We start from the raw sequence: 11,656 nt of genomic DNA, 5'->3' as shown, positions 1-11,656 counted from the left end.
TCTATTCGCATTCATACATTACAACAAGGAATTTCACTGAGGATTAAAAAAGATTGAGTTCAAACAGGCATACAAGACTATTCAGACTAACATAGATCAACACTAGATTTAAATGTTCTCTTTTGCAACTAAGTTCCAAGTCTAATGCAATAGTAAGTTATCCCACTGAATTCTCATGAATCACAACAAATGATATCAGATTTCTAATAGGCATATTCTACACAGTTTTACGAAAAATTTTGAAATACATTTGATCAACTTATTTTAACTCTACTAATGTTAATCACATACTAAGAGGAGTAATTTGAAAACAGGTAACAAAAATTAAAAGAAAATTATTGCTAAGACATAAAAGAGTCGTTTCCCCCCCCAAACCTAAACCTGACATTGTCCTCAATGGGGAAAAGTTAAAACACTATAACGACTACAAAAATAAAAAAATAAAAAATAAATAAAAATAAAATAATAAAATAATAAAAAAAATAACAGCTTAACTAGTTATACTCCAACAGGGTGAGGGTTAAGCTCCCTCAGGGCTCCTAAATCCATAGGTGGAACCGTATGTGTTTGGTCATCAACAATAATACCGAAAAGTCAATAAAGGCCCCCAGGAATGATACATAGTCTCCCTCGAATAAGGTTTACTCGTATCAGTCGTACCCGTAGGTAATCATCCGTAGATGAAACCGCTATCCCACATCACACTTTGAAGAAATCTCCGTGTGACTGGCCACTGAAGGCAGCAGGAATCACGCGCTGAACACAAGTCCTTAAGTTACTCACCATAAGGTTTTCATTCAATACTTCAAGATCGAACTGGTCAATCCCAGAACGGTTGTTTGAGTACAGACCTCTCAAACTAGGGACCAAAAGTCTGGTCATCGACTACCGGAACCATTTATGCTCTCAGCCGGCAAATAAGAATGAATAAACCAAAAAAAAAATAAAAAAAATAAAAAAAATAAAAAAATAAAAAAAATAAAAATAAAACTGTAATGTACAAAGGGATAGAAATGTGGGGATTGCCCACAATGTGCTAAGTTTATAGTCGTAAGCAAGACTTTGACGCATTCAAGATGAATTCTCAAGATACGGTTTGAGCCACTGACGTTTAACTTTGAAGACTGACCCGTCTCCGTGATTGTGGATCTCAATAGCGCCATGAGGAAACATCTGTGTGACCTCAAATGGACCGGACCACCTGGATCTTAGCTTCCCTGTTGCAGGTAACTGTAATGGTTTACCCTGATTGGCCATGGTAGCTCTTACTTTGACTTCGGGTGTTTTCTTACAAATCTGTTCTACCTCTTCAACAAAGGGAGCTAATGGTCCACCTAAGGAGCGGCGCCCGTGCATAAAAACACAAAACGAACTATCAAATTAAGCTAACAAACTCACTACTAAAAATATGAACTAACTAGAATAAATAAAAATAATTCCATAACAAAAAAAATAAAAATCACCAAGCTAAAATTATTAAAGCAAAGAAATAAAAAAAATAAATAATAATAATAAATAAAAAATAATAAAATAATATAAAAATAAATCTAACCTAAGACCATGGAGAACAAAGAAATACACTTAATACGTGCCTCCCCGGCAACGGCGCCAAAAACTTGATGTAGAATTTTAGTTACATCGACTTTTATACCTCGCAAGCGTACGAATCGTTCATGTAATCTAGCAGTAAGCGAGGGTCATATCCACAGGGAGGATTGAATTTCGTGTATTCTTCAGTCAACTAGCCTAACCAAATATGATGAATTAATATGAACTAAACACTAATTATATCCTAAATTATCAAGCAATAATTTAATTAACTACTTGCACAACAGGAAACGTCAACTCTGAATTTTACCGTGATTCGTGCCTCTCTCGAGCGCCACGTAACCACGAATCCGGATTCTCAATCCTTGCGTCTAGCCCCTCTCGGGCGCCTAGAGTTAATGACAAAGATCGGATTACAATAGAATGCAGAGAATTAATTTCCTATTGTGATGATGCTAAAATTATCAACTTTGGATTTTACCGTGATTCGTGCCTCTCTCTCGAGTGCCACGTAACCACGAATCCGAATTCTCAATCCTTGCGTCTAGCCCCTCTCGAGCGCCTAGAGTTAAAGACAGAAATCGGATTAAAATACCAAAATCCAACCTCAATTATAATCTTACCCTAATTAACTAATTTAATCAAATATCAAGAAAACAAATCTTAAATAAACCTTAATTATCAAATCAGATTCAATTAACATTCAAAACCTAAGTTCAAACCATATAAAAAATTAAATTCAATAATGACGAATTACTCCCCTTCTTCCTCCTCTCGCTCGGGCAGCAACTCGTTCTCACGGGTGCTGCGATTTCCGAAAATTGGTGGCGTCGGGTAGCAATAGTGAGTGACCGGAGGTAGAGACGACGCCGGCGACGATGGTTAGAAGCCGACGGACGGAGGTAACGTCCGACGAAGAACGAAACAGAGCTGACGTTCTCCAACCGGCTCTCTCGAGTCTCGATTGGAGTCGGAATAGCTCCGGGACTGGTCGGAAATACATAACCGACGCCGGAGGAAGGTTGGAAAGAAGAAGTGGCACCGGAAAAGCCCTCTCGGATCCCCTCCCGGCCTGGCGAGCAAAAAATAGCACTGTCGAAATCACCTCGACGGAGACTCTCTCGAGCTCTCCTCGGGGTTGTTCTCGGTTGCTGGACGGCGGTGGACGACGGTGGCCCGCGAACGGCGGTGGGGAACTCCTCTCGGATCCTCCCCTGTTTCGGTCGACGGTGCTCCTCTGTTTTTCGATACTCTCTTTCTCTTTTCCTTTCACGCTCCTTCCCCTCTCGGGTTTTCCCTCTCGGGCCCCCTTTCGACGCCCCCCTTTTGCTTTAAATACCATCTTGTTTATTTTAAAACGATTTGACCTAAAAATCATCTCCATTTCACTAAGGGTATTTTGGTAAATATCTCCTTCTCCACCATAATTCTCCTGAAATTCCATAATTAAATCTATAAAAAGCATTTCAGGAAGAAATAAACCTTAAAAACAATGAAATATAATTCAAGAGAGAAAAATATGCAATATCGACAGTGATTAATGCCAAATTCAATAAATGCTCATTTCATTTGAAAACCGATAAATAACCACCTATAACACAATTATAAAGGTTATTCTATTATAATTAACTTAGTTCTTATGTCAGAATATAGCATCTATCACGTATCCACTATGCCTTCTCTCTAGAGTTGTTGATGAACCTCAGTACCAGATTATGGAATCTGAAGTTAACCCAATTGTTTCCATCAATTATTGAATCATGGGACAGTCTTCACAGATCAAAATTTCTGGACTCATAATAACTATATCATCCACTCTACCGGTGCTTATACATGCTACTGTCTCCCCTTCAAACATGTTGTGAGCCTGTTCCACTTGTGCAGGATAGTGAAAGCATCAGGAAGGAGTATGATAGGAAGTGTGAGCTGCTTAGGCATCAGTTTGCTAAAGAGCTGAAGCCCCTAACAATTGACAAAACGAGAACAATTGTGAAAGATCTCTATTCCCAAATTAAAGTAACCTTTCAAGCAATTGAGTCCATATCAAAGCGAATAGAAAAGCTCAGGGATGAAGAGTTGTTGCCACAATTTCTAGAGTTAATTCAAGGGCATGTAACTAGCTCTTTATGTACGAGTACCCTTTACCTTTATTTAGTTTGTTTGATCCTTGATGCGTTTTGCCATCGTTTAACAACAGATTCATCCGATGTGGAAAGCAATGCTAGAATGCCATCATGCACAGTACATCACAGTCTCATTGGCATATCCTGGCAGAAGCTCCTCGTTGGCTTCACAAAGTGAATCCCAGCAAGAGGTCGTGTCAACTCCGACATGAGATCGAGTGCTTCGACTCCAGCCTTGCAAATTGCTACCAGTTGCATAAGTCCTATGTCGAAGCTCTCAACAGCTGGCTTCAAAATTGTATATCAACAGCCTTCATGTTTGTTCTCTTTCGTGAGTGGTTGTCTGCGATCAAGGGCCTGCCCTATAGTGAACTCTCTGAAACCATTAATAGGCCGTTATGAGCTTTTTTTTTTTTTTTTTTTTTTTGGTGTGTGAGTGGGGTGGGGTGTAACATTTAAGCAATAAGTTGAAGAAGACAAAAAACCAGCTCCAAATGAACGGAGCAACAGAGAGCTGGAGACCGAAGAGAAGGTTTCAAACCTGAATAGATTACAATCGAGCTTGACTTGGGCTTTGGATCGGCTCACAAAATTTGCTGAGGCATTGCTGAAGATGTATGAAGATGTTCGACAAAGGACTGAGGCAGCCAGAGTAGCATAAGCCAAGCACCAGACAATATTACACCAGAAACCCACAATTTATGTATACTGAGCATATGGGTCTGACCACAATAGGGGCTCTTGTTACTTCGTCTGGAAGGTCGAACCCATCTATGAGCTCTCTGGCAACATTCTTCACCTGGAAGCTCAGATATTCTGTAAGCTTGTTTATGCCCTGCATGCAAACCCATAAATAATCAGAAATGAACTTGTTCAAAAACAGCCTGATAGAACAGAAATACAAAGCAGTAGCTACAACCAGATCAGGTCCATGAAATGGAATACCTTAGCTTTTTTGGGGGCTACATAATCTAAATTCCAGAATGTACCAATGTCATTCCAGATCCAGTCCAAGGCATAAAGATCACAAACAAGCTTCAGAACCGTACAAGTGTTCTTATCCTGACAACTGCAGTTGAGTGCACAGGATATTAGAACTTTGTCATGAGGTTGACTCAGCTAATTACATCAAGTGCAAATGCAACTAACCTTTGCACAGCGTCAATGAACCTAGCTAGGATCACAGATTCTAAGTGGGACTCGGCAAGAGTTAGTAAAGGATTTAAGAATCTATTCCATGCACCAAATGCTCCAAGATTCTTTGTGTGTTTCCGGAGCTGCACCGCCACACCATGGAGCAATCGAGACGTTTGGTATTGTACATAAATAAAAACAAAGAATAAGAGTATTTCTTATAGCTGTTGCAGAAGTAGTAACCACATCCAAACTTTTATAATCAAATAATATATCACCTTGAAGACGTCTAGCTGAAATTTAGGATCTCGTAAATGGCCCTCCCCCTCCCAACAAGCAGTTACCGGGTTTGGTTGAGAGAGGTAAGTCCCCATTGATTCTCTCAAATAGTTCCATGTCACAGTGAATGTTCCAGCTTGAAATTTTTCCTTGTACTGTTTCACAAGGTCAGCTGCAACCTACAACACAAGTTAGGCACGATTCAATTGCTATGATAGATCTTCAACTAGAAGTATTGCAGCAAAGGTTTAATTATTTAGTTCTAACCTGCTGCAAGAGTACAGTGTTATCACCCTCAAATGTTTGATATATATCATGGTCATTCTGCAGAGTACCAAACTGGTTGACAGCAGCGTATCCATGTCCCCCACAGGCCTCTCGACAAATGCTTAAAGACTTGGCTGTGTAGGATGTCACATAAGCCTTGAGACCTGCAGAGAGAGTATCCACATCTCCAACTAGCTGCTCATCATGATATCTCTTCATTTCAGAATATCTTTCCACTAAATACTTTGTGGCAAAGTGAAAAGCATAAGTGGAAGCCAGCATTGGCATAAGTTTGTGTTGCTGAGATTGATAATCCAAAATACTGATCTCTGGTTGCTTGGGTGGGCCAAATTGTTGCCAAAGAAGGGAATATCAAACGACAATGGTGACAGCAATTTTGAGCACCCCAACAGAAGTGTAAGCAAGCCTCACTCTTCCTCCTACAAGCTCTCCTAATGTGGCAGCAAATCTCTTATTAATAGTTGGCAGACTGCTTGTATATTTTCCATCCCATGAGACATCTCCAAACCCGTTGAGAAGGTTATCTCGAGGAATTCTAACAGAGTTGAATCTGAGAGCCCCATTGTCTACACCAGTGAGACCAATCCTGCCGCCACAATCTTGTATTTCAATGCCAGGGAGAGTCTGATGTGTCTCCACGTCCCTGATTGGAACGATGAAGGCATGGACACCCATATCAGACCCTTCATGAGATTCGCAATTGGGTAATACTAGTCTCGCAAAGACTGTGGCGAATTTTCCATGAACAACAGCATTTCCAATCCACCATTTGATCGCTCTATCATTGGGTGTATCAATTATGAACTCATCAGTAACTGGATCAAAAGTGGCAACTGTTTGAAGGGCTTGAACATTCGAACCTTTTATAAAAAAAAAATACCAACAGGATTAAGCTTAAGTATGAGGGAATAGAGCTAAATAACATATATAGAATGTTTGAAGTTTCAAGTTGAATATGGAATTTTCAACAGTGCAATTTGCTGGGACCTACATCCAATGCATAGATGTGAATCCCAATTCAATTCAATTAAGAAGAAAGTCTCAAGTTTCCAAGATGGTGGACAGAGACATTACCATGGTGGAGTTCTGTCATTGCAAAACAACCCGCACATTCCAGATTGTCAATTTTCTCTAAGTATTTATCTCTATGCCTTTTGGTTCCTAGGTTAATCACCGAACCTCCCCAAAGGCTGCATAAGAAACACCTAGATGTCATTAACCCTTTTAGGTATAAAACGAACTCCTTCACTTAAATCACTAAAAAAAATGCCATGTATTCCATACATTGAGTGAACTACCTGAATCCAGGAAAAGAAGAAAGAAAATATTAATAGTAAATGAATATAAGCTACAGGACTAGGGCAGAGAGTCTTAAAGAGAAGTGTGGCCCATGTCAGCCAAACATGAATCTTATGTCCACAATAACGACTTGTCAAGATGCTTAATCAAATAGAATTAAAAAATATAGTAGATGTCTTTATGAATTTCACTTTCCGTTTCGTGAAGAATGTATGGACGAAAAATGGCACTAATATCATGCGGATTCTCAATTATCCTCTGTTGCAGCACAGAATTAGTAAGCGCCACAGCAGTTAGATTTGAACCTTCAGTGAATTCCACTTAAAGAGAGCTCAATCTCCAATCAGGAAGACGTTTGGCCGGAGCGGATATTAAAAAAAATAACAAAAAAATTTCAGAAATAGAACAAGGACCAAAAGTAACCGAACCAACAAGATATTCAATAATCCCAATCAACCAAATCAAGGTAAGTAAAAACAAAATATTTTGGTAAAAACTCTACACATGACAGAAACAAACAGAACCGAGTGTCAAAACTTCGAAAGAAATTTAGAGACCTCTACAAGACGACAACAGTACATAAAACAATTCCAAAAACAGCAAAACTCACCCGTACTGCACTCCCATCTTTATTCCAAGAGAAAGATCTACACTCCCCACAGCTTCCAGTATCGTAAAATACTTAGCAGGATCTGTTGAAACCAGTGCGCGGACGGCCTCACCTTCATCTTCGTCACCCTGGCGCAAGCTAGCATCACAAGCTAATTCTCCACCAGCAGGGAACGCTGAGGTGCGAGATGCGACGACAGCCGCCGAATTCGCCGGAGAGACACGTCTCCGACGGGTTTGGCATTCGGTTCGGGAGATCGCACAGTTCGGTAGGAAAAACAAAAAATGGGTCTAATTGGGAGGGGGCGCGAGCTGCAGAGAAGGCAGGCGCAGTTTATACACCATGTAGTGTCGTGGCGGTTAGTCGTGTTACACGTGGCGCACCATGGTTCTCTGTCAGTTATTTTTGGCGGTTTTCAATGTACTGATGTGCTGATTAGGATGGTTTTTAAAATACTCTCATATAAATATACCATGTATTTTTTTAAAATAAAAAAATAATTTTCTTCCTAATAAATATTCTAATTAAATTATTTTAAAATTAAGGTTTACCACCCAATTAGGGTAGCACTTACTAGAAAAATCGAACAAAAAATACAGCATTTAACTTGAGACCAAAAATATACATTACTACCATACACTACTAATATTGTAGTTTTGTTAATTAAGTTAAATTATTAATATTTTTAATTAAATATTTTTATTAATGATGTAATAATTATGTTGATGATATGATTAATTTTTAATTATTATTGATTTTTTTCTTATATGATATGGGTCTTCATAGAGAAGATCAAATAAAAAAAACATCTAAAATCTCTAGAAATTCAAAGTATATTTCATTAAGGCTTGTCACGTGGAATGCACCACAAAAACAGAACTTCCCGCTAACGTTCACTCAGTGCGTCCCTGCGCACCTACTGATTCCTCGCCTCCGGAGTCTCCCCAATCTCCAACATAAGCGCATTACGCACCATGCACCATACCTTTTCCCTCGCAAACTCAATCTGAAATTTTCGATTTTCCTTCAAATCTCGCTAACCTTCCCGTCCCGATCAATTCTCTGCGCTTTCTGTGTCAACAAACTCTTCTCCGCAGACAACAGCACTTGCCAAAGAAAGGTCAGTAGATTCACTACTTACAACGCCCTAACTTCCGGATTCCGATCTTTTCTTTCCTTTGAACGCAGAGTTGTTCAAGATTTCCTCTCTTCTTCTTCGTGGGTGCAATACATTTGCTTTATTATTTTTACTTCTTTCACTGAGGTTTTTTATGAACATCTGATCTAATTGCAAAATGTCGATCTTTGTTTTGTTGTATTGGCATATTTAATTTCGTGTCGATTTGATTTGTGTCCCCTCTTTCTCTTTTACATGGATTGGAACAGCTTCTTTTTTTATCTGGAAACTGAAGGCCTTGAGAGTTAGGACTGCTAACATGAGTCAGACTCATGGAAGTGGAAGTCAATTCGTGAGTCCTGTTATAGATTCTCTCAATTCCGGTAAAATCCATGTTTTGAAAAATGAGGATGAGTCTCGGCAAGTGGTTCTCGAGGACCGTGTTGTATTACGTGATGTTACAAATCGTCAGAAAAGAGATCTTTTATTATTTCCTGTGGATCCCTATCAGAGGATCTTGAAACCCAAGTTCGATGAAAACAACTTTGTCTGTAAATTAGGAGAAGAAGCGCGCAAGTTGGACAATAGAACTGAGGAAGTTAAGGTGGCAACTCCAGATTTCGAGAATACGAGCGGTGTTAGTACAAGAAGTTTATTTTTGCAAAATGAACGATCTTGTCTGCCTACAAACAGTAGAAATGTCGATGAGCATGTGCAAAGCAGTGCACATTTGAGCGTCTTACAGGTCAAAGGAAAAGTTAGAGATCTTACAGCTTCGCTGGGTGATCATTTGCATCTCATAAGACGCCATGCTGCGGATCGTAACATTGCAGAAGGTGATGGCTTGAGAGATAGCTGTGCTTCGAGTGTTTCACATTCCGGGCAATGTGAAGATTCCTTGGACTCATCGCATTTGGCACATGGGGATTCCTCTTATTGCCATGGTAGTACTGCAGGGCATCAAGCTGGAATGGATCCTTTAAATCAATTAGCGGGGGCAAACACTTCTGGCAAGGCTGGTGGGGTTAAATCTGAAGCAGGTCATTTGTCCATTGCTGACAATAATTTGCAGATCGTAGGTTCACAGGAAAGTGTCGTTAATGGTAGTTCATGTTTGGCTCAGGAAACCTTAGACTGCTCTAGGAATTCTGGGCTATCAGGTTCTGGAGTATTGAGCCTTGGAGTTCAACCACACACTGGTCTTTTTGGTGATAGCGGAGTTTGTAATGGTGAAGTTTGGGATTTCGATAAAGCCTGCTCATGTTCTTTATGTCTGAAAGGTATTTTCTCATTTTCTGTCCGAGAAATTGATTAGTTTTGTTAATTTTTGCTTTTTGGCATTGAATAAGGTCTCAGGCCATCCAGAAAGGAGGCCCAATCAAAGGTGGTTGTCTGAAAAACTGTGAGACTATAGCTGTTAATTTGAACAATGTTTTTGGTGTTACTAGCTGCTTATATATGGTCGGAGCTTCATTATCAGGACACCAGAAGTCGTTTATCTGGTAAGAATGTTTAAATAATTTAATCAATGCTTGTTTTGTTCCTTTTACTTCAGTGACTTGTACTTGGTTAATATAGATATTAGGACACCTTTTTTTTTTGTTCTGTGTACTCAAAGTTCATTTGTTATTCTTCAAGTCATACACTGGTCTTTGCAGAAGTGAAAAGGAGCATGAAGCAGGTTAGACATTTAATAGGAAAAAGTTATACTCATGGAAATACTGAAAAGACAATGGGAGAAAGCTCCAAGATGTCAAAAAAGCTGGAGTCTGATCTCATGCATCAGTGGAGATCACTTTTTCTGCATACTGAGGATGCATTTGTGCAAGAAAGCAAACAGCTTGTGAGTTATCTTCTGATTATCCCTTTTTGTGACATTACACTATATTGTGTATATTATTTCCTTGCAATCAATATCTCTGCTGCTCAGAGAAAATGTTGCTGTTTGTTTTCTTGCAATATTTGCCTCAACCTCTGAAAATGCCTTTTCTGTGGACTAAACATATCTTTTCTGTTTGGCTTGTAGCAATCTGATCTCATCAAGTTAAAAGAATTAAGAGAAAACTGCATGAAAGATCTGGAAACCATTAAGGAAGTGCCAGAAGGAAAAGTGTGAAATGCTTGTAATGATTCTTGGTAACATAGGTAACTTAGTTTGTTCAGTTCCTATATTTAAGTGTAGTGTTTATGAGACACTGATGATTTAGCAAGTCAGCATTTAGACCATTGAGTTGAAATTTAATTCCTATAGTATTTATTTGATATGAGTGATCAATGGTTACACAGTTTGTACTCTTTTTTCCTTTTTGCTTCATTCACTTCCTAACGTAAGAGACACTTCAATAAATTCATCTAATGCATTTCTTGAACCAATGACTTATTTTAATTTTATGTTTTAGCTGGCAAACTGGGTGGGTCTCTGCCATACAATAACCTCCTGGCTCTTCTTTTTAGGGTAGCTTAAGAGGATCATATTATTTTAACAGTTTGTGGTTTTCTGATATCTTTGAAGTTATTTGTTTTAGTTGCTCATATTCATTCTCCCTGTGATTCTTCTTATTTATCATTCAGAAAATCACAAGAAAGGGAAAAAAATAAAAGTGCTTTTTCACTATTAGATGAACAAGCATTTGGTGCTGCTTGCTTCGTATATGGCTGCCTCTAAATGAGAATATGTAATGATGAAGATTGTAGACCTGTGACTTGGGCCTATGGTCACATGGGGAAGTTTCCAGTCTGAGGTCTTGGGTTTAGTCTCACCAAGGTTGAAGGAGAGGATAGACTTGATGATGGTGAGCAAAAATCAGACAAAAATCTCATCAACATAGGAGATTTGGGTTCTGAATGTGGATGTCTGACCCATTGAAACTCTTTTGTTGTTTTTCTACTTTTTAATGAACATTAGTTTCCTTGAGGTGTGTATACAAGGAAATGGCTAGGCCCTGCACTAACAAAGGATCTTCATAGATCAGGGCTAGGAAAGGCCATTGCTTTAAGCCTTATTCAAATTAATATGGGGATTCAACCTAGTCTCTTCTCTAAATTTAAATAGAGAAAATCACCTTATTTCTTAGTTAATAAATTTTCTCTCATAAAATGATGGAATTTGGGGATAAAAAAAGAAATAGAAATTTGAAAGAAAATCTTAATCATCAAAATTTTAAAATATTACTATTTTTAGTTTTTTTTATTTTCTACGTGTATCCAAACAAAAAAAAATTATATTTCTCTTCCATTTTCTTTCTCATTTTTCATGGG

General features: G+C 38.7%; 1 protein-coding gene and 1 pseudogene across 1 annotated transcript; one reads left to right on the top strand and one right to left on the bottom strand.

The window, feature by feature from the left end:
• Nucleotides 1-3,227: 3,227 nt before the first annotated feature.
• LOC137937189 (acyl-coenzyme A oxidase 2, peroxisomal-like) lies at nucleotides 3,228-7,908 on the bottom strand (annotated as a pseudogene).
• Nucleotides 7,909-8,274: 366 nt separating this feature from the next.
• On the top strand, nucleotides 8,275-10,767 carry LOC137935998 (uncharacterized). Its single transcript, XM_068780469.1, has 5 exons — nucleotides 8,275-8,401; nucleotides 8,668-9,678; nucleotides 9,847-9,900; nucleotides 10,057-10,241; nucleotides 10,425-10,767. The coding sequence occupies exons 2-5, from the start codon at nucleotides 8,718-8,720 to the stop codon at nucleotides 10,512-10,514; spliced, it is 1,290 nt and encodes a 429-aa protein (XP_068636570.1). The 5' UTR covers nucleotides 8,275-8,401; nucleotides 8,668-8,717; the 3' UTR covers nucleotides 10,515-10,767.
• Nucleotides 10,768-11,656: the final 889 nt, after the last annotated feature.

The sequence above is a fragment of the Aristolochia californica genome, unplaced genomic scaffold (genome assembly GCF_029961685.1).
Source record: "Aristolochia californica isolate CCGP_79_NKW_82.1479 unplaced genomic scaffold, dmAriCali1.0.hap1 SCAF_7, whole genome shotgun sequence".
NCBI lineage: Eukaryota > Viridiplantae > Streptophyta > Magnoliopsida > Piperales > Aristolochiaceae > Aristolochia > Aristolochia californica.
This window is presented reverse-complemented; position numbering and strand designations above follow the sequence as displayed.

Bases quoted from the DNA above. Each gene is read 5' to 3' on its own strand.
- LOC137935998 (XM_068780469.1), top strand. From the start codon at position 8,718: ATGAGTCAGACTCATGGAAGTGGAAGTCAATTCGTGAGTCCTGTTATA. The intron at 9,679-9,846 runs GTATTTTCTCAT...TGGTGTTACTAG, and splicing joins ATGTTCTTTATGTCTGAAAG to CTGCTTATATATGGTCGGAG. The intron at 10,242-10,424 runs GTGAGTTATCTT...TTTGGCTTGTAG, and splicing joins TGCAAGAAAGCAAACAGCTT to CAATCTGATCTCATCAAGTT.